The sequence below is a fragment of the Eptesicus fuscus genome, chromosome 3 (assembly GCF_027574615.1).
Source record: "Eptesicus fuscus isolate TK198812 chromosome 3, DD_ASM_mEF_20220401, whole genome shotgun sequence".
Lineage (NCBI taxonomy): Eukaryota > Metazoa > Chordata > Mammalia > Chiroptera > Vespertilionidae > Eptesicus > Eptesicus fuscus.
The window spans coordinates 1,639,538-1,662,997 of NC_072475.1; the positions used below are offsets into that span (position 1 = coordinate 1,639,538).

The window sequence follows — 23,460 nt, forward strand, 5'->3', positions numbered from 1 at the left end:
CCCGCCCCGCGAACCCGGAAGCGGCCTGGGGCTGGGCCGGTGCGTCGCGGCGGAGGGGACTCGGGGGCCGCCTGCCCGCCGCCCAGCGCCCTCGGGCGGGGACCCGGCGCGGCCATGGCGCGCGGCCTCCGGGGCTGGCTGGGCGGCTGCCTGCTGGTGACGGCGACAGGTGAGGCCTGGGCGCGGCTGGTGCCCCCACATCCCCCCCCCGGCCCCGCCACCTGCGCGCCGACCGGACCCGCGTGGGGTGGGCCCCGCGTCCCGGCAGAGGCGCGCCGGGGAGCCCCGTGGGGCAGCGATGACCCCAAGGGCCACCCTGAGGGGTCCCCTCAGACGCCCTGGACGTACCCAGTGCTCCCTGGGCCACTCGGGCTGAGCACCCCCCGTCTGAGCTCTGCCCCCAGCTCCGGGCTCCGTGGTTCCGAGTCCTCAGCCCAGGGAGGCCTTCCTGCCCCGACGGACAGAGCGGCCCCCACCCCGACCCCCACCCCCCACCCCCCCCCCCCCCCCCCCCCCCCCCCACCCCCCCCCCCCCCCCCCCCCCCCCCCCCCCCCCCACCCCGACCCCCCCCCCCCCCCCCCCCCCCACCCCCCCCCCCCCCCCCACCCCCCCCCCCCCCCACCCCTCCCCACCCCCCCCCCCCCCCCCCCCCCCCCCCCCCCCATCCCCCCCCCCCCCCCCCCCCCCTCACCCCCCCCCCACCCCCCCCCCCCCCCCCCCCCCCCCCCCTCCCCCCCCCCCCCCCACCCCCCACCCCCACCCCCCCCCCCCCCCCCCCCACCCCCCCCCCCCCACCCCCCACCCCCCCCCCCCCCCCCCCCCCCCCCCCCCCCCTCACCCCCCCCCCCCCCCCCCCCCCCCCCCCCCCCCCCCCCCCCCCCCCCCCCCCCCCCCCCCCCCCCCCCCCCCCCCCCCCCCCCCCCCCCCCCCCCCCCCCCCCCCCCCCCCCCCCCCCCCCCCCCCCCCCCCCCCCCCCCCCCCCCCCCCCCCCCCCCCCCCCCCCCCCCCCCCCCCCCCCCCCCCCCCCCCCCCCCCCCCCCCCCCCCCCACCCCCCCCCCCCCCCCCCCACCCCCCCCCCCCCCCCCCCCCCCCCCCCCCCCCCCCCCCCCCCCCCCCCCCCCCCCCCCCCCCCCCCCCCACCCCCCCCCCCCCCCCCCCCCCCCCCCCCCCCCCCCCCCCCCCCCCCCCCCCCCCCACCCCCCCCCCCCCCCCCCCCCCCCCCCCCCCCCCCCCCCCCCCCCCCCCCCCCCCCCCCCCCCCCCCCCCCCCCCCCCCCCCCCCCCCCCCCCCCCCCCCCCCCCCCCCCCCCCCCCCCCCCCCCCCCCCCCCCCCCCCCCCCCCACCCCCCCCCCCCCACCCCCCCCCCCCCCCCCCCCCCCCCTGGCCCCCCCCCCCCCCCCCCCCCGCCCCCCCCCCCCCCCCCCCCCCCCCCCCCCCCCCCCCCCCACCCCCCCCCCCCCCCCCCCCACCCCCGCCCCCCCACCCTCACCCCTCGGCCCCCCACCCTCACCCCTCGCCCCCTCACCCTCACCCCTCGGCCCCCCACCCTCACCCCTCGCCCCCTCACCCTCACCCCTCGGCCTCCCACCCTCATCCCTCGCCCCCCCCACCCTCACCCTCACCACTCGCCCCCCCACCCTCACCCCTCGCCCCCTCACCCTCACCCCTCGGCCCCTCACCCTCACCCCTCGCCCCCCCACCCTCACCCTCACCCCTCGCCCCCTCACCCTCACCCCTCGGCCCCTCACCCTCACCCCTTGGCCCCCCACCTGGCTGCCGGAGCAAACACTAGACGGGGGCGCAGGGGGGGAAGACGGCTTTGTCCTGAGTGGCGCCCCAGGAGGACGGGCGGCGGTGGCCCAGCTCCCCAAAGCCGGGAGGTAACCCACGTGGCAGGGTGGGGCTGGGGGAGGAGAGGAGGTGAGGGACCCTCTCCCCGGCTGGGGGAGCTCTGACACCGCCCTGTCTGCTGGTCTCCCCGAGCATCGCCAGCAGCCGGCCCACCCCAGGGCTCAGGAGCCGAAACCAAACTGAGGCCCGGTGTCCCCTCCACCCGCCGGGGTCCCACCGGTGACCCGGGTGGCTGGTGATGGGGGGCCCCGGGTTCGAGGGTGTGGGAAGATGGGGTTTCCCGGCGCGGTTTTGAAACGGACGGCATCCGAGCCTGCAGCCCCTGGTCCCACGCTTCTCGGAACGGCCTCCCAGACACGGGGGCACGGGGACACGTCTCTCCCCGAGTCTCCTTCCCCTCCGTGTTCCCAGGTTCGTGCGGCCTGCCTCTCCCTCCCCGCACCCCTCCCTCAGCCGCACCGCGGCCCGGCTCAGACCCCTCTGCCGCGCCGGCTGGGGGACGGCCGTGGTGGTCTTCTCCTCTCGCCTCTGCTGGTGTGGATGTCAGACATTCCCTCTTAAGCTTAAAAATGACGTCCATCTCCAGCCCAGATCTGTCCTCGGCCCTCGGAGCCACTCATCCCGCTGTCCAGACACCCCCTGGGCATGGCTCCAGCACCCCAAACCTCATGCTGCTAGGACGGGGCGCTCGCCTCCCCTGCCCCAGCCCACCCCGGCGTCAGGTGCTCAGGCCGGGATGGAGATTGAGTTCGGGTCTCGGCCGCAGACGCGCTGAAATCTAGCCTCGATGCCTCTGGGACGTGTCTGAACCCGCCCGCCCACCCGCACCCGCACCCTTCCTCCCGCGGCGCCCTGGGCGCGGGGAGCGCGGGGGAGGCCGGAGCGCGGGAGCTGGGCATTTTCTTGGGCGACCTTTTCTCTTTAATCCTCACCCAGGGCTACTTTCCCGCTGATTTTCAGAGAGAGTAGAAAGGAGGGGGGAGGGGAGAGAGAGAGAAACATCCATGTGAGAGAGACACATCGACTGGCTGCCTCCCACATGCATGTGCCCCCGCTGTAAACGGGGATCGAACCTGCAACCCAGGCACTTGCCCTTGACCGGGATTCGAACCCTCGACCCCTCGACCCCTCGGTGCACAGGCAGGCGCTAACGCGGACGCAGCTGGCCAGGCTGGGTGACCTTCCAGAGGGAAAGGCTGCAGCCGCTTTCCCTTCATCTCCACAGCGTTCGGAGCGGTGCCTCCTCCAGAAAACGTCAGGATGAATTCCGTTAATTTCAAGAACATTCTGGAATGGGAGTCGCCCTCGTTTCCCAACGGGACTCTGACTTTCACAGCTCAGTACCTCAGGTGAGTCTGGGGCGTGGGCGGCAGGAAGCTGCCGAGGACGGTGGCCCCGGGCCGGGCTGGGCCTCGGAAACGCGCCTGCGTCACCCACGTGCCGGTGACAGCCACGGGCCGCCCCGTCTCTTCCTGCCCGGGACGTGCCGGTGAGAGCGCGGCCCCGGCGGACAGGTGAACCGGGTCCCCTTCGTCCCGGTGCCTGGCCGGGCCCCGCAGGGGCGGTGGGAGAGGGAGGCGCTTTGTCACCGGGACGTGGAGGCCGTCGGCCACGTGGTCACCGACGATGAAGCGAGCTTCTCGGGTTTTGTTTTGTTTTTTAAATATATTTTATTGATTTTTTATAGAGAAGAAGGGAGAGGGATAGAGAGTTAGAAACATCGATGAGAGAGAGACACCGATCAGCTGCCTCCTGCACACCCCCCACCGGGGATGTGCCCACAACCAAGGCACATGCCCTTGACCGGAATCGAACCCGGGACCCTTCAGTCCGCAGGCCCACGCTCTGTCCACTGAGCCACACCGGTCAGGGCTTTGTGTGTTTTTTAATAGGAGACATCACTCTGGAACTGGCACAAACCGCAGTTTTTAAATTTTATTTCATTTTTAAATATATTTTTATTGATTTCAGAGAAGAAGGGAGAGGGAGAGAGAGAGAGAAACATCAGTGATGAGAATCATTGATTGGCTGCCTTTTGCACACCCCCTACTGGGGATCCAGCCCACAACCTGGGCATGTGCCCTGACCGGGAATCAAACCCAGGACCCTTCAGTCCGCAGGCTCCATCCACTGAGCCATACTGGCTAGGGCTCTTTTTATTAATATATTTTTATTAATTTCAGAGAGGGAGAGAGGGATGGAAACATCAATGATGAGAGACTAATTGATCGGCTGCCTCCTGCACACCCCCTACTGAGGATGGAGCCCGCAACCCGGGCCTGTGCCCTGACCGGGAATCGAACCCTGATCTCCTGGTTCCTAGGTCGACGCTCAACGCTGAGCCACACCGGGCAGGCACATGGGTGTTTTTAAGAGAAACTGTTGCTGACAGCACCCCAGCTACAGAGTCGTGTTGCTAGAAGTCAGCAATGCCCAGTGGAAGCTGTCCAGGAGGGTGGAGGCCAAGTCCGAACGCCCTTGCCACCTCCCCTCCCCCCAATGACAGACCATAACCCCCCCCCCCCGCGCCGTGGGTGCAGGTGGTTCGCACAGAGGGTGCTCCGTGGCCATGGCAGAGACTGAGCAGAGACAGCTCCTGCCGAGCAAGGCTGGTCCCCGAAAGCTGCAGGGAGGTGCGAGGTGAGGGAGGGCGAGTGTCCGACCCGAGGATCTCTGTGGGGTGCTGACCTCCCAGACCCGGCCTGCCTGCTGGTTTCCCTCTGCGCCGGGCCTCCCTTCCCAGCCGCCCCCGCCCCCCGCACACCATGGGCTGGCCTGCAGGGTGCAGACAGAGGCACCTGCTGGCGGGTGACACAGAACCCACAGACGGACGGTCCCCTCGTGGAGCAGGAGGAAACGGGTCCAGGAGTACTCCCATGAACCCCACGCTCCTCCCCACCCAGCCTTCCGCCCGCAGACACAGGCCTGCGGGTGAGAGGAGCGGGCGGACGCGGAGGACAGCCTGGCGTGCCTCATTCCTCCCTTGATCGTCCCGAGGAATCCCGTGCTCACCCTACGGTCCCCAGAGCTTCCCAACGGCCTTACCCGGGCTCCCAGCTCCCCTGCCGCTCAGCGTGCCCTTTGCCCTCTGCTTCCCGGGGCGTTTCCTAAGAGCAGGGAGGTCTCGGCTCCGCGGCCCAGCACCCCAGCTCTCACACCCACCGCCCTTGGCTCGGGAGCTCGGCTGAGAATTCCGCCCTCGTCGCCTGGCACAGACCGCCTCCTGTGTGCGCATGGGGGCGGGGGACGGGGCGGGCACTCATGACTTCCTTGTAGAAACATCTAAACAGTGAAACGTAAAGATGGGGGAGGGGTCGCCTTGCCATTTAATGGGGAGGAAAATGCTTGTAAGTGCCACACAGGGGACCTGGCGGAGGAGAGGTTACGCGGAGCCACTTGGAAATACTGTGTCCCCCCCCCAGTGGATGCTTCAGTTTAACGGAAGGGGGGCCCCTGGGGGTCACCCCCTTAATGAAAGGGCCCTGGGGTTTTCCGAACGGCGGGCGGGGGCGGGGGGGGCAGCTGCGTGGCCGGCGGAATGTGGTGTGTGGAGTGGAGAGCGGGGTGTGAAGCGGGCATCTCGCCTGCTTTTCCCCAGACGGTCCGCTCCCCCGGGAACGGCAGGTCCCTGCTGGCCCCGGGCCCTGGCGCCCAGCAGGCCTGCGCGCCTCAGCCTCCCGCCTGCCGTCACCTGTGACACAGGAGCCGTGTCAGCCGCCCTCCTGGGGGGGACAGCACACCGCGTGCTCACCTGAGACCGCGTGCGACAGGTGTGAGCTGTCGGCAGTTTATCAGCGGCTTCCTGGTCACCTCGCTGGCGGTGGGCCCAGACGGCAGGTGGCGAGGAGCCGTGGGACAGAGCCCGGCTCTCCTGGGGCAGGTGGGGCTCAGGGCGCCTCCCCTCGGGGCTGGGGGAGGAGGAGTCACACCCCTGGGGTGCTCCCAGACACCCCTGTTCTGCCACCTCACGTGGCGGCCCCCTCCCTCCAGTGGCCGGGGTCAGGGCCGGGAGCGGAGGTCCACGAATTGATTCCCGTTTCTCCAGAGAAATCCCAGCAAAGTCACGCGTGGGGCGTTACCGAAATCGCTGCCACGTGCTCGTTGCGGCTGAGCGTGTGTGTCCCCCTTGCACAGCGTGTCCCGTCCTCAGAAGCGCGTCCCCGGGGACGGGGCGGCCTTCGTCACCGTGTGGAATGCTTGGCTCCCTCGGGGAGGCACGTGCTCCCGGGACGGGAACGTCTGGAACTTCTGTGTGAGCAGGCGCCTCTCCACGCTCAACCCAGCTTGTGCCCCAAATTGTTTGACCCTGGAACGGACCTTTTTTAAAAACAATGTGTATGTTTTTACTGATTTCAGAGAGAAGGGAGAGGGAGAGAGAAACATCAATGATGAGAGATGCCTCCTGCACGCCCCCCACTGGGGATCGAACCCACAACCCAGGCCTGTGCCCTTGACCGGAATCGAGCCCGGGACCCTTCAGCCCGCAGGCCGACGCTCTGTCCACTGAGACAAACCAGCCAGGGCTGGAACTGAACATTTTTAAAAACGTATTTTTATTGAGTTCAGAGAGGGAGAGAGAGAGAGAGAAACATCGATGATGAGAATCATTGACCGGCTGCCTCCTGCCTGCCCCCTACTGGGGATCGAGCCCGCAATCCAGGCACGTGCCCTGACCCAGAATCCTAGACCTCCTGGTTCACAGGTCGACACTCAACCACGGAGCCACGCCCACCGGGCTGGAATCGTTTTTTAGATCTCTCCATTTTTAAAATAGTTCCAGGAGTGTCCAGGCCCCGGGGGACTCCGTGTGTGAAATGCTCATGAATCGTGCATCCTAGTCGTCAGCACGGATGATGAATTTGCTTGCTCGCCTGGCTGGCGTGGCTCCATGGTGACCTGTGAACTAGGAGGTCACAGTTCAATCCCGGTCAAGGTCACATGCCTGGGTTGCAGGCTGGATCCCCGTGGGGGGCGTGCAGGAGGCCGCCGATCGGTGAGTTAGCAGCCTCAGGCGTCCCGTCTCCGGTTCTGTAGTTACAGGAAGTTCCAGGACATTTGCGTGGGCACCGCCGCCACGGAGTGCGACTTCTCGGAGCTCTCCAAGTACGGCGACCACACCCTGCGCGTCAGGGCCGAGCGCGGGGACGAGCACTCCGACTGGGTGAACATCACCTTCTGTCCCGTCGACGACAGTGAGTCGCCCCGCTCTCCGTGTCGTTGTGATGTCCTCGCCACGCCTTGGGGTCTTCCCCATCGCTGCCCGCCAGCCAGAATCCTTTGGGTGCCCACAGAGTGGGTGGCCTTGTCCCAGGAACTGGGGGAACACACAGCAGAGAGGATCGTGGCCTTCAGGAAGCCCCTGGAGAGACGGGAGGGTGGGCAGGAAGTCAGAAGGGTGACTAAGGAGGAATTTAGCAGCGGAATGCCTTCGAGGTGAGACGAGTTGGGCCAGGGCTGTTCAGGAGAAGACCTGGGATGGTTAGCGTACAGTCATGCACCGCTGAGCCCGGGGACCCCCTGAGAAGTGTGTCACCAGGTGATCTCAGTCCCCATAGCGACCCCCACATACCTGGACGGCACAGCCCACGGCACACCTGGGCGGCGTGGCCCAGCCCACGGCTCCTCGGCCACGGCCTGACCAGCTCGTTGCTGCACTGAATTCTGGAGGCAGGTGGGACGCCATGGAGAGTATCTGCGTATCCAAACAGACAAGGGCCCAGCCGGCGTGGCTCAGCGGTCGAGCGTCGACCCAGGAACCAAGGGGTTACCGGTTCAATCCCCAGTGAGGCCACATGCCCACAGTGCAGGAGGCACCCGGTCCATGATTCTCTCCCATCATCGATGTTTCTGTCTGTCTCTCCCTCTGCCTCGCACTTCCTCTCTGAACTCAATTAGGAGTATATGTATATACTCTATAGCACCCCCTGCCCTGGCCCCGGGGGCTCCCCCAGTTCCGCTCACTCGGGGAGGGAGGGCAGCCAGGGAGTCCTTCCGCCCTTCCCCAGTTCCCAGGCTTACGCAAAAACACTCCTTTCTCTGGAGTCAGAAGTTATTCAAGTTATGTTATCTCTTCTAAAGGCGTCTCTGTTAAATCTAAGAAAAACGTCATCGTTGAGAAATACAGAGCCGCGTCAGCAGTCAGGGGCTCTGCTCGCAGCACGGGCTCTGCTCCTGGAGCTGCGAAGCCACTGGCCAGTCCTGACTCGTTACCAACCCGCTTGGAGCATCTTGTTCTGGAAGTTCCCTTTAGGAACGGGCACAGAGATAGGGAAGGAGCTTGCCCAGGTCACAGCGGTAAAGAGCGAGGGACCCGGGCTCCTGCACCGCTTTCAGCAACAAGTGCCCCGTATGGGACATTTGCCTCTCAGTTTATGTGACAGGAACGTGCTTCGGGTGTCGTGTGGAGCTGTTGGTGCTTGCTGTGGAGAAACCGAGCGGGTTTGTGTGCCGGTGGTTAGCCCCCAGCAGGCAGGTTAGCAATGAGGTGGGGGCGGGCGGCAGGCCCACGCGCAGCCGCCGGAGGACAGCACGGAACAGGACGCGCCGCGGGCTTGCCCAGAGCCAGTCATTCTTCCTTCCTCAGTTGCTCCCGGGCGCCCGCTGTGTGCAGGCACATTCTCGGGCTGACGCTGCGGCCGTGAGCAGGACAGCGATGAAATCCTGCCCTGGGGAGCCTCCTTTCTAAGGGGGAAGGCAGATAGCGTATTTTTTAAAATATATTTTTATTGATTTCAGAGAGAAGGAGAGGGAGAGGGAGAGAGAGAAACATCAGTGATGAGAGAGAATCATGGATCGGCTGCCTCCTGCACGCCCCACACTGGGGATGGAGCCCGCACCCTGGGCCTGTGCCCTGACGGGAATCCAATGGTGACCTCCTGGTTCGTAGGTCAACACTCAACCCCTGAGCCGTGCCAGCCGGGCTGGATACATGTTCTATGACAGAGAGTGACCGTGTCTGTCAGGAGAATACAGCCAGGCCCCGGGCAGGAGGCGGGGAGCGGCTCTTCACACGGGGGTGAGAGTCGGCTCGCTGTGGAGGCAGCGATGGAGCTGAGACCCAGCCACATGCACGTCTAATCTAGTAAAAGAACATGTGGAAGGCAACAGCTTCAGACTCCCCTGGAAAACGTATGTGGTTAATGGTATCTGTTAAACTAAAAATAGCAGCAGTACCATCTGGAGCTTCTAACCCAGCCACGGAGATAAAGCCAATTCAACCTAGTAAGCCGGGCGGGGGCGGGGGGCGGGGGGCGGTCTTCACAGGAAGCAGAAATAAGGTCCGTGGGATGGTTCGGAAGACATCAGGAACTACAACAAATGTAAACGAACCACGATGGTTAATAGAAGAAAAGGTCATCAGGTTTGTTTTCCAGAAACAAAACCCAGCTGCCCTCAGCCACGCCCGTCCGGGCCCGGCAGTGGGGTCTCCAAGGGCAGAGCGCGCCAGTAGACGGCGGGTCTGCACGGTGATGAAAACTAAACGCTGACGTTTTTATTGTTTTTATTTTTATTATTTTTTTAATGTTAGTGACGCCTTCTTTTTCTTTTAAACATTTTTTATTGATTTCAGAGAGGAAGGGAGAGGGAGATAGAAACATTAATGATGAGAGAGAATCATTGATTGGCTGCCTCCTGCACGCCCCCCCACTTGGGATCAGGCCTGAAACCCAGGCATGTGCCCTTGGCCAGAAGCAAACCTGGGACCTTTCAGCCCGCAGTCCGACGCTCTATCCACTGAGCCACACCGGCCAGGGCAACGCTGACGTTTTTAAACGATGATTTTTGATTGTCATTTCGCTCTGTTCTCACCCGCAGCCGTTATCGGACCTCCGGGCGTGCGAGTGGAAGCGCTGGCTAATTCCTTACACGTCCGCTTCTTAGCCCCGAGGATCGAGAAGGAACATGAGACGTGGACCATGAGGAACATTTATAGCTCGTGGGTTTACAACGTGGAATATTGGAAGAACGGCTCGGACGCCAAGGTGAGCGGAGCAGGCTCTCTGCTCTCTGCTCGGTGTGGGTCTGAGGCCAGGATGATGGGGGGGGCGCTAGGGGGCCCTCCAGCCAGGGTCTCACCAGGAGGCAGCACCCTAAGGTCCAGAGGACCTGAGGCCTGAGAGCACCCAGAGCTCCCGGTCGGGGGAGGACCGTGTCCCCGGCTCCGCTCCCAGGCCCCGGGGAAGCGCAGGAGCAGCCTGGCGGGGCGCTGGCGGCGAGAGCAGACCCCGTGCCCTCCCGAGGGGAAGCTGCAGGAGAAGCCGCGCTGACTCGGCGGTTGGCTGGGGAACTTGGGGAGGCTGAGTCGGGAGATCCACTGAGTCAGGTGGTCGCTGAGTGACGGCTGTTTCATGGCCTGAACCCCAAGCCCCACCTCCACCCCGGACAGTCCCGTCCACGGTCAGGCAGCCCACCCCGGGCTGAGCGGGGTCCATGGTACCTGCTGCGGCCACTTTTCCCATCGCTCTCCCCCTCCCTGGGGGGCAGTCCCTTCCAAAACATGGGCTGGGGAGGGAAGACCTGTTGGGACGTGGCCCCTGCCACCGAGGGACTGTGGTCACATGCTCGACCTCAGCTTCCTCATGTCTGCGCAGTGGCCACCATGACCCCCTTCGTCAGCAAAGCGGGGGAAGAGCCGTGGCTGGGGCGGCTGGGGGCGGCGGGGGCGGCTGGGGGACTGGATGACAAGGAAGAACGAGGCCGCGCTCCCTCGCCTGGCCAGTGTGACGGGCAGCACCGGGGCCCCTTCCCCGGACGCAGACACGTGAAGTGGTTTCCTCTCGTCCTGGGTCAGGTTTATTCCTGTTCTTAGTGCTTCTCAGCCGAAAGCCACGTGTGGCCCTAAACGGACGTACCTGTGTGTTATGTACCTTACGTTACATACATGGGTGTTATCTCCTCCGCATCCGGTGTTGATTTTATCACTTAATTCCCAAGCGTTCGGCGGCAAAGGGTCAGCCATGTGTGTTGTCTTAGGAATGTTGTCATTAAATTTACATGTACGTACTGCGTAGCCCCCCGCAACATTTCAAGTTAACTTCCCCCCAGAAAATGCTCCATTGAAATATGCAAGATATCCGCCTTCCTTTTAAAAAAAAAAAATTTTTTTTTAATTGATTTCAGAGAGGAAGGGACAGGAAGAGAGAGATAGAAACCTCAATGATGAGAGAGGATCATGGATTGGCTGCCTCCTACACGATTGGGGATGGAGCCCACAACCCGGGCCTGTGCCCTGACCGGGAATCGAACCGTGACCTCCTGGTTCATAGGTCGATGCTCAACCCCTGAGCCACGCCGGCCGGATGCCATTGCCGGTTGATCTGTGCTGTGGCTGGGTGTCTGCGTCCCCCACCCCAGGTCCACGTGTTGGAACGTAAGCCCTCGTGGGATGGTGGCGGAAGGAGGGGTGATCGGGTTGTGAAGGGGGAGCTTTTATGATGAGACCCCGGAGACTCCTCGCCCCTCCGGCCCTGTGAGGACTCCCAGGAAGTAGCGCCTTCGAGCCAGGAAGTGCGTCCCCGCCAGACACCAGGCCTGCTGGCACCTGGACCTTGGACTCCAGCCTCCGGAGCTGTGAGGACGCCTGTTTATAAACCCCCGTCTGTGGTTTTCTGCCCAGGCAGCCCCCCCACTTCCCCAGCAACAAGACCAGGTGGTCCCTTCGGCCTGCAGATGCCGCCTACAGGCCCGAGTCAGGTTCCCAACTGATAGCAGACGCGGCTCTTAGAAACGCTATTGCTTCCTGATGGGAGAAGGGAGACCAGGAGTGCCCAGAGGGAAGGGGGGCCGGGGAAGCCATCGGAGCGCACCCCCCCCCCCCCCGCCCCGCGCGCCGCTCCCTCTCTGCCTTGGGCCCGCCTCTCAGGGTCGCCTTTGATAGAGCATCGCACGTGCCAGAGCGATTGGATTTCTAGGAACGAACGCAGGAGTTGGGGCTTTTCCCTTTTCGTTTTAATTAGGAGTCATGCCATCCTCTTCATGTGCCCGGTGGGTATAACCCAGTCCCTGCCCTCCGCGGATTTAGCTTCTCGTGCAATAAAGGAATATCCACAAGCTGTCGGTCAGCCCAGTCCCCAAGGAGAGAGAACCAACGCCCAACACAGCGCAGGTGTGCCCCCCTCCTGTGCGGTTCCTGCCCCGCGGCCGGCTGGCCGGGCCCCTTCCCCGGGCAGCTCCCACCAGGGTGGGCATGCACGCGGCAGGTGCTCCTGATTCCCTGCATTTTGCCAGGAACGGCTTTGGGTTCTCAGATTCCATCATGATCGCTTACATTCAGATCAAGCTAAGAGGAGTCGGGGATGCCCCCTCCAGGCAGGCGGCGGTGTGGGCCCTGCGGGGGAGGTGGGCCACCGGGGGAGGGCACCCTGGGTGCAGGAGCGGGGAAGCAGTGCGAGGGAACCCCAGCAGCCAGGCTCAAACCCGGACTCCTGACTTGGAAGGAAAGTCGCACTGAGTCTTCCTGTAGCCGACCGTGTACCCGTCAGCTCGGCTGCCGTAACAAAACACCCCAGGCGGCGACCTCAGGACAGGGTGATGGCCTCCAGGTTCTGGAGGCTGAGGCAGATCATGGCATCTGCAGGGCTGGGTCCCTCCAGGCTGAGGGACCGGCTGCTCCAGGCCCCTCCCAGCCCCTGCTGGTCGCTGATAACCTTGGGCTCCGGGCCTGGAGCCACATCGCTCCCATCTCTGCCCTCATCCTCACAGGCCGCCTCCCTGCCTGCGTGTCTGTGTCCACACGTCCTCTCCGTATGGGGACACAGGGCATGCTGGCATCCTCTTAACCTGATTGCCTCTTAAGGATGTCATGGTAGCCTGCTTGTCCCTGTAAAGCCCACACTATATCCGGCGAGGTCTCTAAGGCACCGGGGTGAGGACTTCAGCGTGTGAACTGGGGGGTGCACGATTCAACATCTACAACTAGTAGGTCCTTTTTGAAAAGGAAGTGGAATGGTTTGTGTGTTGTTTAAACTAGAGAATCGAAGAAACACATTTATGCTCTGGCCAGTGTGGCTCAGTGGATAGAGCGTCGGCCTGCAGACCAAGGGTCCCGGGTTCGATTCCGGTCAAGGGCACGTACCTCGGTTGCAGGCTCCTCCCCGGCCCGGGCCTGGTCGGGGCTCCTGCAGGAGGCCACCATTCTGTGTGTCTCTCTCTCTGTCTCTCTCCCTTTCTCTCCCTCTCCCTCTAAAAATCGATGGGAAAATCCCCTCGGATGAGGATGAACAAAATAAAACAAAGAAGCACGTGTGTGAGGATCAGTCAGTGCTCGCCCCCTCTTAGAAGGGACCCCGGGATGAACTGGGAGACGTGCGTGGTCCCCTCATCTTCCTGTTTCGAGCCTGACGTCCAGATTATACCTGGGAAGAGGGGGGCGGGGGGCGGGTGTCCCTTCCCTGCTGAGGCCGGTCCTTACTTTGTCTCCCTCACCAGCACCCAGTGACCTGTCAGTATGACTTCGAGGTCCTCAGAAACCTGGCGCCGTGGACCACGTACTGTGTTCGAGTCCGGGGCTTTCTTCCCCATCGGAACAAAACCGGGCGGTGGAGCGAGCCCGTCTGCGAGGGAACCGTCAGCGACGGTGAGTCGGCACTCCCGCCACACTTCCAGGAGCTTGGCACACGCCGTGCGGGTGGGAGGCCCCTCCACGTCACCCGTGCCTGTCACTCCCGGAGCCAATCCAGCGGAGACGGGGTTGAGTCCCAGATGAGCGTTTATTCCAGTCCCGCCGGCGGCACGGGAGCGCAGCGGGTCACCCACAAAATCTGCTCTGCCCCCCCTGAGCCGGCTGCTTGTGTGGGTAGCAGGACGCGGTTACCCGGGAAGGAGGCCATAGGGTGCCAAGTGGGCCGTTACAGGTGAGGCGGCGGGAGACTTGCCAAGGCCTGTGGGTGTGCACGGGGCCGGGGGTCAGAGGGCTGGCGGCTGCGGTCTCTGCCGAGGTTGTCAGTCTTCCCACGACCACAGGCAGCTCCCGACGGGGCGGACGGGCCGCGCTCCCGGTGAGCCCCCAGGTCCCCCGCGCACCTCCCAGCCGGGGGGGGGGGGGGGGCGGGGGGGGGGGACGCGCCTTCTCCCCTCAGAGCAGCACAGAGAGCGAACAGCACGGCTCGTGTCCTCACAGCCCGCTGGCGCCCGGCACTGTTTCCGCCCGTCGGTTCGCCTGACTCGGCATGCGGCCGACGGCCAGCTCTCCTCACGGCTGTTTTGTCTCTGAACTCATTTCTCGGCCATTTGCTTTGTCTCGTCTGCGGCTTGGCCCAGAGGAGCGGTGGGACCCTTGCCCCCTGGTCCTCAGAGTCAGAGCGTGGGTGTGCTCCGGGGCACCCCCACACCCCCCCCCCCCCGGGGCTGCGCACCGCCTGCCTGCAGGGCGCCAGCCGGCGGAATGGGGCGGGCTGTTACATACGCCGCTGGTTTTCCTGGTCCACAAAGGCGTGGGAGAGACTTTGCAGACATCAGCTGCAATGGACACCCTGGGCCGAGGGCGCCTGGGGCTGAGCCGGCAGTCCGGCTGCCTCAGGGTGTGTTTCCTCCTGGAAGAGCCGCCCTGGGGATCCGCATTCTTGGCGTAAGTGACACCTGGTGGAGGGTCCGCCACGCCTGCCGGGCGGCCCACTTGACCTGTGGTTCACCCCGCCCCAACGGGAGCAGCCACTGGGCGCCCCTCCTTCCGGGTGCCCGGCGGCTGTTCTCCTAGTCACCGCCTGTCTGAGCGGGCGAGGCTGCCACGGACGGGGCCCTTCTGGAATGTTCGTGTTGTTTCCGGAGAGCGGCCTCGAGCTCCTCGGCCCGTGGTTCCGGAATCGTCCCGGTGGTTCCTCTGCTTTGGTAAACGCGCCAGCCGTTGGCGCGGGTGCGGGGATCCTGCCCGTCCCGGGCTCGTGACCGCGGCTTCGTCTGAGCGGAGGGCGGGGGTCTGCTGCCTCTCGGGAGGGACCCCCTGGCCGCCCTCCTCCCTCTTCCTGCTGCCCCCCCGCTACCACACCCCCTTGCCCGGCCCAGGGTCAGTGGCGAGGGGACCCGCCTGCCCCTCCCCGGTCTCGGCCGCACCTTCAGATAACAGCCGCCAGCCCTCGGGGCCCCACCTCCGTCCCAGACCCGCCCTCACTGCAGTCCTCAGCAGTCATCTGGGCTGGGACCTGGGGCCCCATCCTGCAGTCACTAGAACCTCTGGCCTTGCAGTCACCCCTCTTTCCTCTAAACACCTGCCATCTGCCTTCCCAGAGCTTCACCAGGGCCCGACGGTCCCCACACCCCGTCCCTCCCGCTGTGAGCGCCACCCTCATGTGACCGGGCCAGGTCCTGAGCCGCCTGTGCCTCAGCGGCCGCCTCTGTGACACGGGAGGAAGGAAAGGGCCGCGGGCCCCGAGTGTGTGCCAGACCTCGTCACTGTGCCAGTAGCGATCGTACTGAAACCACGCCGCTGAGTGCTCCTATGCCAGCCGACGGGGCGGGAGCCATATAACTTGATCAAAAAGAACAATTTTCCAAGTATTTGGGGACGATAATGATCGCCCATTAACTGACAAAAACCGACATTTTCTCCCAGAAAAGGGGAAGTTTGCCCATTGAAAGGGGCTGTGGTCACACACCCCTCGAGGTTTGTTCAGACGGGGTGACCTCATTTAAAGCTCGCCGCCCTTTCCCGTGAGAGCTCTGTAAGGTCTCCTCTGCTTCCCCAGGAGGAAAAGGGAGGTGCGGAGGGGTGAGCTCACTCGTAAACGGCCGAGCACAGGCGGCGAGGCCCAGGCCGCCCGCGCTCTGATGCCTGCAGCTCCCTGGGTGGCGCAGCGCGTGCAGCGCCGTGTGAGGGCGGGTGGGCCGATGGGCGCCGGAGCCCCCGCCTGTGGGAAGCAGGTCCTCTCGGCCTCTCCTCCCTCGGGGTCCTTCTCACCACGGGCTGTGGGGGGCGGGGTGTCTGAGTGGGGCTCCGGCCCGGGGAGAAGAGGTTTTTCCAGAACAGGGGGCTCCTTGCCGCGGCGAGGGGGCGAGGGGATCCAGTTCCTGTTTGTTGTGTGTGTGTGTGTGTGTGTGTGTATGTGTTTGTGTGTGTGTGTACGCATGTGTGTACGTGTGTGTGTTTGTGTGTGTGTATGTGTGTACATATGTGTGTGTGTGTATATGTGTGTGTGTTTGTATGAGTGTGTGTTTGTGTGTGTACATATGTGTGTGAGTGTGTGTGTATGTGTTTGTGTGTGTGTGTGTGTTTGTGTGTGTGTGTTTGTATGTGTGTGCGTATGTGTGTGTGTTTGTGTGTGTTTGTGTGTGTACGTGTGTGTGTGAGTGTGTGTGTGTTTGTGTGTGAGTGTGTGTGTGTGTACGCGCGCTCACACGCCTCATGGCTGAAACCACGCTTGGAAAAAGACAGGAAAGGGTGACACTTGCTTGAGATGTTGGGTCCTCCCTCAAACAGCTGCTGGGTCCCCCCCCCCCCCGCCCCCGGGATGAAGGGACGGCCCTGCTCCGGGTGTGGCCGGACCCGGTGGTGGGGACAGTGTTCGGTGGCTGTGAGCCGCTTGGCAGGGACAGAATGTAACCCCGCTGCCTCCCTGCAGACAGCGCCCCCTCCTGGATCGTGGTGGCCTCGGTGCTGGCGGCCTCGGTGCTGGCGGCCTGCCTGCTGCTGGCCGGCTGCTTCGCGCTACTGTGGAGCATCTACAAGGGCACCAAGTACACCTTCTCCCCCGGCAACGCGCTCCCGCAGCACCTGAAGGAGGTAGGCGGTGGGGGCGGGTGCCGGGTGCAGGGCGGGCCCTGAGCGCAGGGAGCTTCCTCCTGAGTCGTTCAGGCCTGCGGGCGCCCGCTGGTCCTGCCTGGCGCCCGCTGGTCCTGCCTGGCGCCCGCTGGTCCTGCCTGGCGCCCGCTGGTCCTGCCTGGTGCCGGCTGGTCCTGCCTGGTGCCCGCTGGTCCTGCCTGGCGCCCGCTGGTCCTGCCTGGCGCCCGCTGGTCCTGCCTGGTGCCAGCTGGTCCTGCCTGGCGCCCGCTGGTCCTGCCTGGCGCCCGCTGGTCCTGCCTGGCGCCCGCTGGTCCTGCCTGGCGCCGGCTGGTCCTGCCTGGCGCCTGTGCTCAGCCGCGGCCCGAAGGGAGGAGCAGAGGTCGTCCCAGGAGCTGTCCCCCCACCTGGAGGTCGTGCCCTTTCCGACCTTCCTGCCTGAGCCCCAGGCCGTCGGGGAGCCCAGGTGGCGATGGCTCTGGGACAGGAAGGCGGTGCTCAGAGTGGCACCGGAGAAAGAAAGGGAAAACCCTCGGCTCCGGGCCAGCAAACAGCTGGGAGAGGGATGGTGTGTCCACGTCGGGGGCGCCCGAGTGACCGGAATGATGGGCGTGTGCCCTAGACTCAGAGGCTTAGGGAGGAGAGGCTGTGTCTGGATGGAGCCGGAGGACTCAGCTCAGCGGCACAGGGCTGTGCGCGGACACTTAGAATGAAACAGGCCTGCCCTAGCTGGTGTGGCTCAGTGGATAGAACGTCGGACCGAAGGGTCTCAATTCGATTCCGGTCAAGGGCACATGCCCAGTTTGCGGGCTCAATCCCCAGTCGGGGGGCGTGCAGGAGGCAGCCAATCCATGATTCTCTCTCTCTCTCTCTCTCTCTCTCTCTCTTCCTCTCTGAAAAGAAAAAAAAAAAGGCAGGCGGGGCCCAGCCCCAGAGGGCCCATCGCTGGTCTCACGCACCAGCAAGGACTCTAGGCTGGAGGTTGGCGTCCAGGAGGCGTAGTGGGGAGCACCCGTGGGAATAGTGCCTCTAGGGGTGCAGGGCAGCAGGATGTGGGGGCCCAGAGCTGGGATGCAGTCATAGCAGCGGCCTCAGCCGGTCTGGGGGCCTGGAGCTGGGACGGCTCTTGGGAGGTGCCCTACACTGAGGCCAGAGGGCCTGTGAGCCCCACGTTCCCCGGGGGGGGGGGGGTGGCTATGCCCAGGAGGGGGCTGCCGGCAAGGGGACCACTCGGCTGTGTCAGCGGCCAGCAGGCTCTGGGCACCCAGGGGGAGTGCCCACTCCCCGAAGGAGGTTGGGATGCACCTCAGCGTCCACGACAGGCCGCCCTGTGCCCGGGTCCATCGGAGCAGCGCCCGCAGGGGTCAGCCTGCTCCTGGGCAGTTACAGCAGGCCGGCCAGTGGCACCGGTCACACTCCTGGCCTGCCGCTCCGAGATCCCTCCACAGCCTCCGCCCGTGGCCAGGCTCTGCTGACCTGGCTGGGCGCCCGGACACTCGGCTCTGCCAGGGCTGCACCTCCGACCACCAGGCCCTTCTCCGGCCGTGGCTGCAGCCTGTAACCACCGCACAGAACTGGGCGGGCGCCACCAGGAGACGCCCGGTGACTGCGAGTGCCACCCATGGAGCGCGGCCTTGGCGTCTGCCTGGCGCCTGTGCTCAGCCGCGGCCCGAAGGGAGGAGCCGTCCCCCCACCTGGAGGTCGTGCCCTTTCCGACCTTGCCGGCTGGTTTCTTGGCCAGAGGGGCCTGGCGTGAGGAGGGGCAGCCTGACTCCGGGGCCCACGGGTTTCTGCTGTGTCTCCTGGGGGAACCCTCTCCGCCAGAGGTCAGCAGATATTCTTAAAGGGCCAGAAAGCAAATAGTTTAGGCTTTGCGGGTCAAGAGGCAAAACCGAGGTTTTATGTAGATATTTATATAACCACTTAAAAATAAGCATTTGGAACGCTAAAACTGGCCAGACCCATGTGGCTCAGAGGTGGAGCGTTGACCTGTGAACCAGGAGGTCACAGTTGGATGGTGGGCCCCATCCCCAGTGTGGGACGTGCAGGAGGCAGCCGATCAGTGATTCTCTTTCATCATTGATGTTTCTCTCTCTCTCTCTCCCTCTCCCTTCCTCTCTCTCTAAAAAGCAATAAAATAGTTGAACAGTAACTTTAAAGAAAGAATCTCCTGGCGGTGAAAGGCGAGACCCCGCATTTGCAGCAGGAAACACAGCGGGCGGCCCTTCCTCTGGGTAGAAGGCGCCTTGTAAATGGAGACCCGAGAGGAAGTCACGCTGTGGTGTTATTTTCGCTCCGGGCTTCGCCCTCAAAGAGACAGGAAAGGAGTGGGGGGCTCTGTGACAATCAAAGTGGAGCCCCCCCGCCCCCCAGGGCTGGACAGCTCTGCAGACGTGACCAGGCGCCAGCCCTGTAACAGCAGAGAACCAGGCGGGGCTGCTGGACAAGGGCCCTCGAGGACGGGAGCCCAGGAGCTGGGAGCGGGTCAGGCTCCTCCCAGGCCGCTCTCCCCCGACTGCAATGCAGAGGGTCGCGCCCCCCCCCCACCCCCCGGGAATGCTTCGGGCTGGGAGGGTTGCTGGGGTGGGGCGTTGTGGCTGTGAGCTGCATGCAGCCGGGATGCACTGCGCCACCACCGGCTCCCGGTCCCCCAGCAGCGCCGCCTGATGGGGCGCCTGAGCCCGAGCACGGCTCCCCTGTTCTCGCCTCTCCCCCTTTTCCAGGAGAATCGACGCAGCTTCTAGTCCATTCTCTGCACCCCCTGGGTCTGAGGACTGGGGGAGGTTCCTCTTTCCCCGGCCTCCTCCTTTACCCACAGAGAGCGGGACATACTTCCCTCCCCCTCCCCCCGGGCAGATCCTGGGGGCCACCCCAGGGGGCAGTGCAGCCAGCAGCTGACATCAGTCATGTCAGGGCGGGTGAGGTCACATTATGTTGCTACAGCACGTCAACTAACTGTAATGATAAAAGCATAATATGCAAATTGACCGAATGACCGAACAGCAGAACTACCATCCAGAGGACCACGCTATGACAGACACTGGCGCCAGGCCAGCCAAGGCGGGTGCAGTTCGATTGGTGGAGGGGGGATGGGGGGTTCCCGCCATCAGTCCATGATCGATCACCCCGCAGAGGGAGGCCCAGGCCACCGGCTGTCACCACGATCAATCGCGGAATCCCAGCCGGGTAGTCTGGGCCTCCCTCTGCTGGGCAGTCGATCGCAGGGCCTCCCTCTGTGGAGCCATCGATTGCGGAGCCATTGACCACGGAGCCATCGATCGCAGAGCCATCAATCACGGAGCCATCGATCACAAAGCCCCGCAATCGATCACCCCACAGAGGGAGGCCCAGGCCACCTGGCTGGCGGCGCTGCGGTGGGTGGGCGGGGCCTCCCTCTGCGGGGTGACCGATCTGGGGGCCCTGCAGTCAATCTCCCCACAGAGGGTGGCCCAGGCCACTGGCCAGCGATGCTGTGGCGGGTGTGCGGGGTCAGCCAGCGATCGCCCCGCAGAGGGAGACCCAGGCCAGCCAAGCGATCGCACCCCATGCCTGTCACCCACAGAGGGAGGCGACTGGTGGCGGGGAGGGGCGCAGCGCTGCACAGATGGCAAGCAGTGGCAGCGGCGGGGGGTGGGGGGACCAGCTCCATCAGCCAGGGGAAGGAAAGCCCCGATAGGCCCTGATGGCCGGCCAGGCCTAGGGACCCTACCTGAGGGGTCCCGGATTGCGAAAGGGCGCAGGCCGGGCTGAGGGACACCCCCACCCCACTCCCATGCACGAATTTCATGCACTGGGCCTCTAGTTATGGAATAAAACCTCACACGGTGGGAAGTAACGAGTGGGAGGCTGGAAAGAGCCCGGTACAGGGCGGACACGGGCCTCGCCATGAAGTGCGGCAGTGAGGTGTCACCTTCCGGAGGGAGGCACAGTGGAGCCAGACTCAGCCCCCATCCTCCTCTCTGGCTGCGACCTGCACAGGATCGCATCCGGGAGGGGCCCGCTGCTGGCCTAGAGGGGGACGAGGAACAGGCTGGGGACGGGTGGGCGTGCAGAAGGGTGCTTTTACATTGACATGACCTCCTGGGGTCACGTTCCTCCTGTTCCAAAGAAGGCTCCTCCGTCTCACCCTGGAGAGGAGGAGCGCGGTGGCCCCGGGGATAGAAACACGGCCGTGAAATCAGCAGGCCGTTCAGGGACCAGACACTGGACACGGGTGACTGGACGGTGGCTCGGGCCGACTCGCCCCGGCTGCCCTGAGGAGCCCATGTCCGTAGCATGAGGAGCCCGTGTCCGTAGCATGAGGAGCCCGTGTCCGTAGCATGCACTGGGTGGACACACAGGAGCCGCCGTGTTCAAAGTGAAAGGGGACAGACAGCCATAGTTGTAACCGCTGTATGGGACCCAGCATGTCCGAACGGCAGCGATTGAAACACCCTCCTCCGCACCAGCCTTCGGAGCCTGGCGTGTGCTTTGCGCTTAGCGCACCTGCTGATGGGGACCAGCTGCGTCTCGGGGGGTGGGGGGGGCTCGCGGCTCCCCAGCTGGACAGAGGACTGAGGGCTGACTCCAGGGACGCAGGATGCTGGGAGCAGCCGAGGCCCCGGCTCAGCCCCAGGACGCTCCCCCCGCCCGCGCCCCCCCACTCCGCCACCCCCATGCCCGCGACAGCCCTGCTTCTGGGGGAGATGGCGCGTGGGCTGTGTCGGGGCAGCCGCGGTGACGGGCCCCAAGCCTCCTCCCAGGCACCTGTGGGCCCTCGGGAAACGAGGTGCCGATTTGTCGTTTCTTTCTCTGTTTTTATATGTTTTTATTGATGTCAGAGAGGAAGGGAGAGGGAGAGAGAGAGAAACATCAATGATGAGAGAATCACTGATCGGCAGCCGCCTGCACGCCCCCCACTGGGGATCGAGCCTGCAACCCGGGCCTGTGCCCTGACCGGGAATCGAACTGCGACACAGCTCGACACAACCACCGAGCCATGCCGGTCGGGCAGAACGCCCTTCCCTTCTAGGCCGAATGCCATTCCCTTGTGTGGATGGACCACACGCTGTGCATCCGTTTATCTGCCAGGGGGCACCCGGTTGTTTTCATCTCTTGGCTGCGGCCGCGAATGTTGCCGTGACCTTGGGGGTGCAGGTACCTCTCCGAGGCCCTGCCTCGGGTCTCTGGGGGTCTCCCCAGGAGGGATTGCTGGGTCACATGGTCACTAATTTTGTGAGGAACTCTCATACTGTTCTTGTCATATTTTTTAAAACCGGGTTTTCCAGACCTAGCCAGTCTGGCTCAGTGGATAGAGCGTCGGCCTGTGGACTGAAGGGTCCCGGGTTTGATTCTGGTCAAGGTCACGTACCTAGGCCCTGGTCGGGGCGGGTGCAGGAGGCAGCCAATCAGTGTGTCTCTCACATCGATGTTTCTCTCTGTCTTTCCCTCTCCCTCCCACTCTCCCTAAAATCAATGGGAAACACCCTTGGGTGAGGACTAACTAACAAGTAAACAGAAAGCCGCGTTTTCCAGCCCGGAGTCCAGTAAAAGCTCTGAGCCCAGGCCAGGGCCCTCCGGTCACTCGCTCGCTCTCTCCTCCCCTCGCAGTTCCTGAGCCGCCCCCAGCACAACCGGCTCCTGTTCCTCTCCTTCCCGCCCTCGGACGAGAGTGACGTTTTCGACAAGCTGAGTGTCGTCACCGAAGTCTCGGGAAGCAGCCCGCAGCCCCCGGGGGACAGCGGCGGCCTCGGGACCCCGTCGGGGCAGGGCCTGCCCCCCAGCTAGCCCCTGGGAGGGGTACACCCCACTTCTCAGCACTGCCTCTGAGGGCGACCAACCACGAGGCCGGGACCCCAGCCCGGGACTCAGACGCTGGGCCAGGTCCGGAGCCTCGAACCCAAGCCTGGGTTGACCTGCCAGTGGACACTCGCCAGAGGACGCCTCACGGGGCCTGGCCGCACACACCTCTCGGCGCCCTGACCTAGGAACCGCGCAGTCGGGAGAAACGGAAGCGCCAGCCCGGGGATCAGAGCGGAAGCGGGAAAAGCCGACCCACCGCCCGACGCCATCAATCGATGGGGAAGGACGCTGGACAGCGCGGACTTGGGTTCTCGGGGTGCCTCCTCGGGGTCATGTTCCTCCTGTTCTATGTGGGGCCGGCGCCCCAATAAAGTTCTCCTCTCTGGTCGGCATGTGTTCCCAATGCCATCCGCAGAACTGTCTTGCTGCAGGAGGCTCTCAAGTGCGTTTATTATTATTATTATCATCATTATTATTATTATTACTAGAGGCCCGTTGCACAGAGATTTGTGCAATAGGCCTTCCTTCCCTTGGCTTCCAGCACCGGTTTTCCTCTGGCACCCGGGACCCAGGCGGAGTGCCTGCCATCTTCTCTCAGGCCGGAGTCTGCCATCTTCGTTTTCGCTGCAGACTCCGGAGTCTGCAGTCTTGTCTTCACTGCAGCACTTGGCTCCTGTAGGTCCCTTCGCCCGCCCCACCTGCCCAGCCTGGCCACTCTGTGGCTGGAGCAGCTGGGCGGCCGCCATCTTTGGCCTTCTAATTTGCATACTCACTCTGATTAGCTGTGGGTGTAGCAGAGGTAGGGTCAATTTACATGTTTGTCTATTAGGTAAGATTATTACTACTACTAGAAGCCCTGTGCACGAAATTCGTGCACGGAGGGGGGATTCCCTCAACTCAGCCTGCACCCTCTCCAATTGGGGACCCCTTGCGGGATGTCCGACTGCCATTTTAGGCAGTCAGACATCCCTCTCACAATCTGGGACTACTGGCTCCTAACTGCTCGCCTGCCTGCCTGCCTGATTGCCCCTAACTGCTTCTGCCTGCCAGCCTGAGCACCCCTAACTGCCCTCTCCTGCAGGCCTGATGTCGCCCCCAACTGCCCTCCTCTGCTGG

General features: G+C 64.4%; 1 protein-coding gene across 2 annotated transcripts; it reads left to right on the forward strand.

Moving 5' to 3' along the window:
- Positions 1 to 22,736, forward strand: IL10RB (interleukin 10 receptor subunit beta). Of its 2 annotated transcripts, XM_054713443.1 has the most exons (7): positions 1 to 169; positions 3,079 to 3,202; positions 6,888 to 7,045; positions 9,669 to 9,835; positions 13,281 to 13,428; positions 16,406 to 16,566; positions 22,153 to 22,736. In XM_054713443.1, the coding sequence occupies exons 1-7, from the start codon at positions 115 to 117 to the stop codon at positions 22,327 to 22,329; spliced, it is 990 nt and encodes a 329-aa protein (XP_054569418.1). In that variant the 5' UTR covers positions 1 to 114; the 3' UTR covers positions 22,330 to 22,736. The 2 variants fall into 2 exon arrangements, with proteins under 2 accessions (XP_054569418.1, XP_054569421.1); XM_054713446.1 differs by lacking the exon at positions 16,406 to 16,566 and having other exon boundaries at positions 22,153 to 22,318.
- Positions 22,737 to 23,460: the final 724 nt, after the last annotated feature.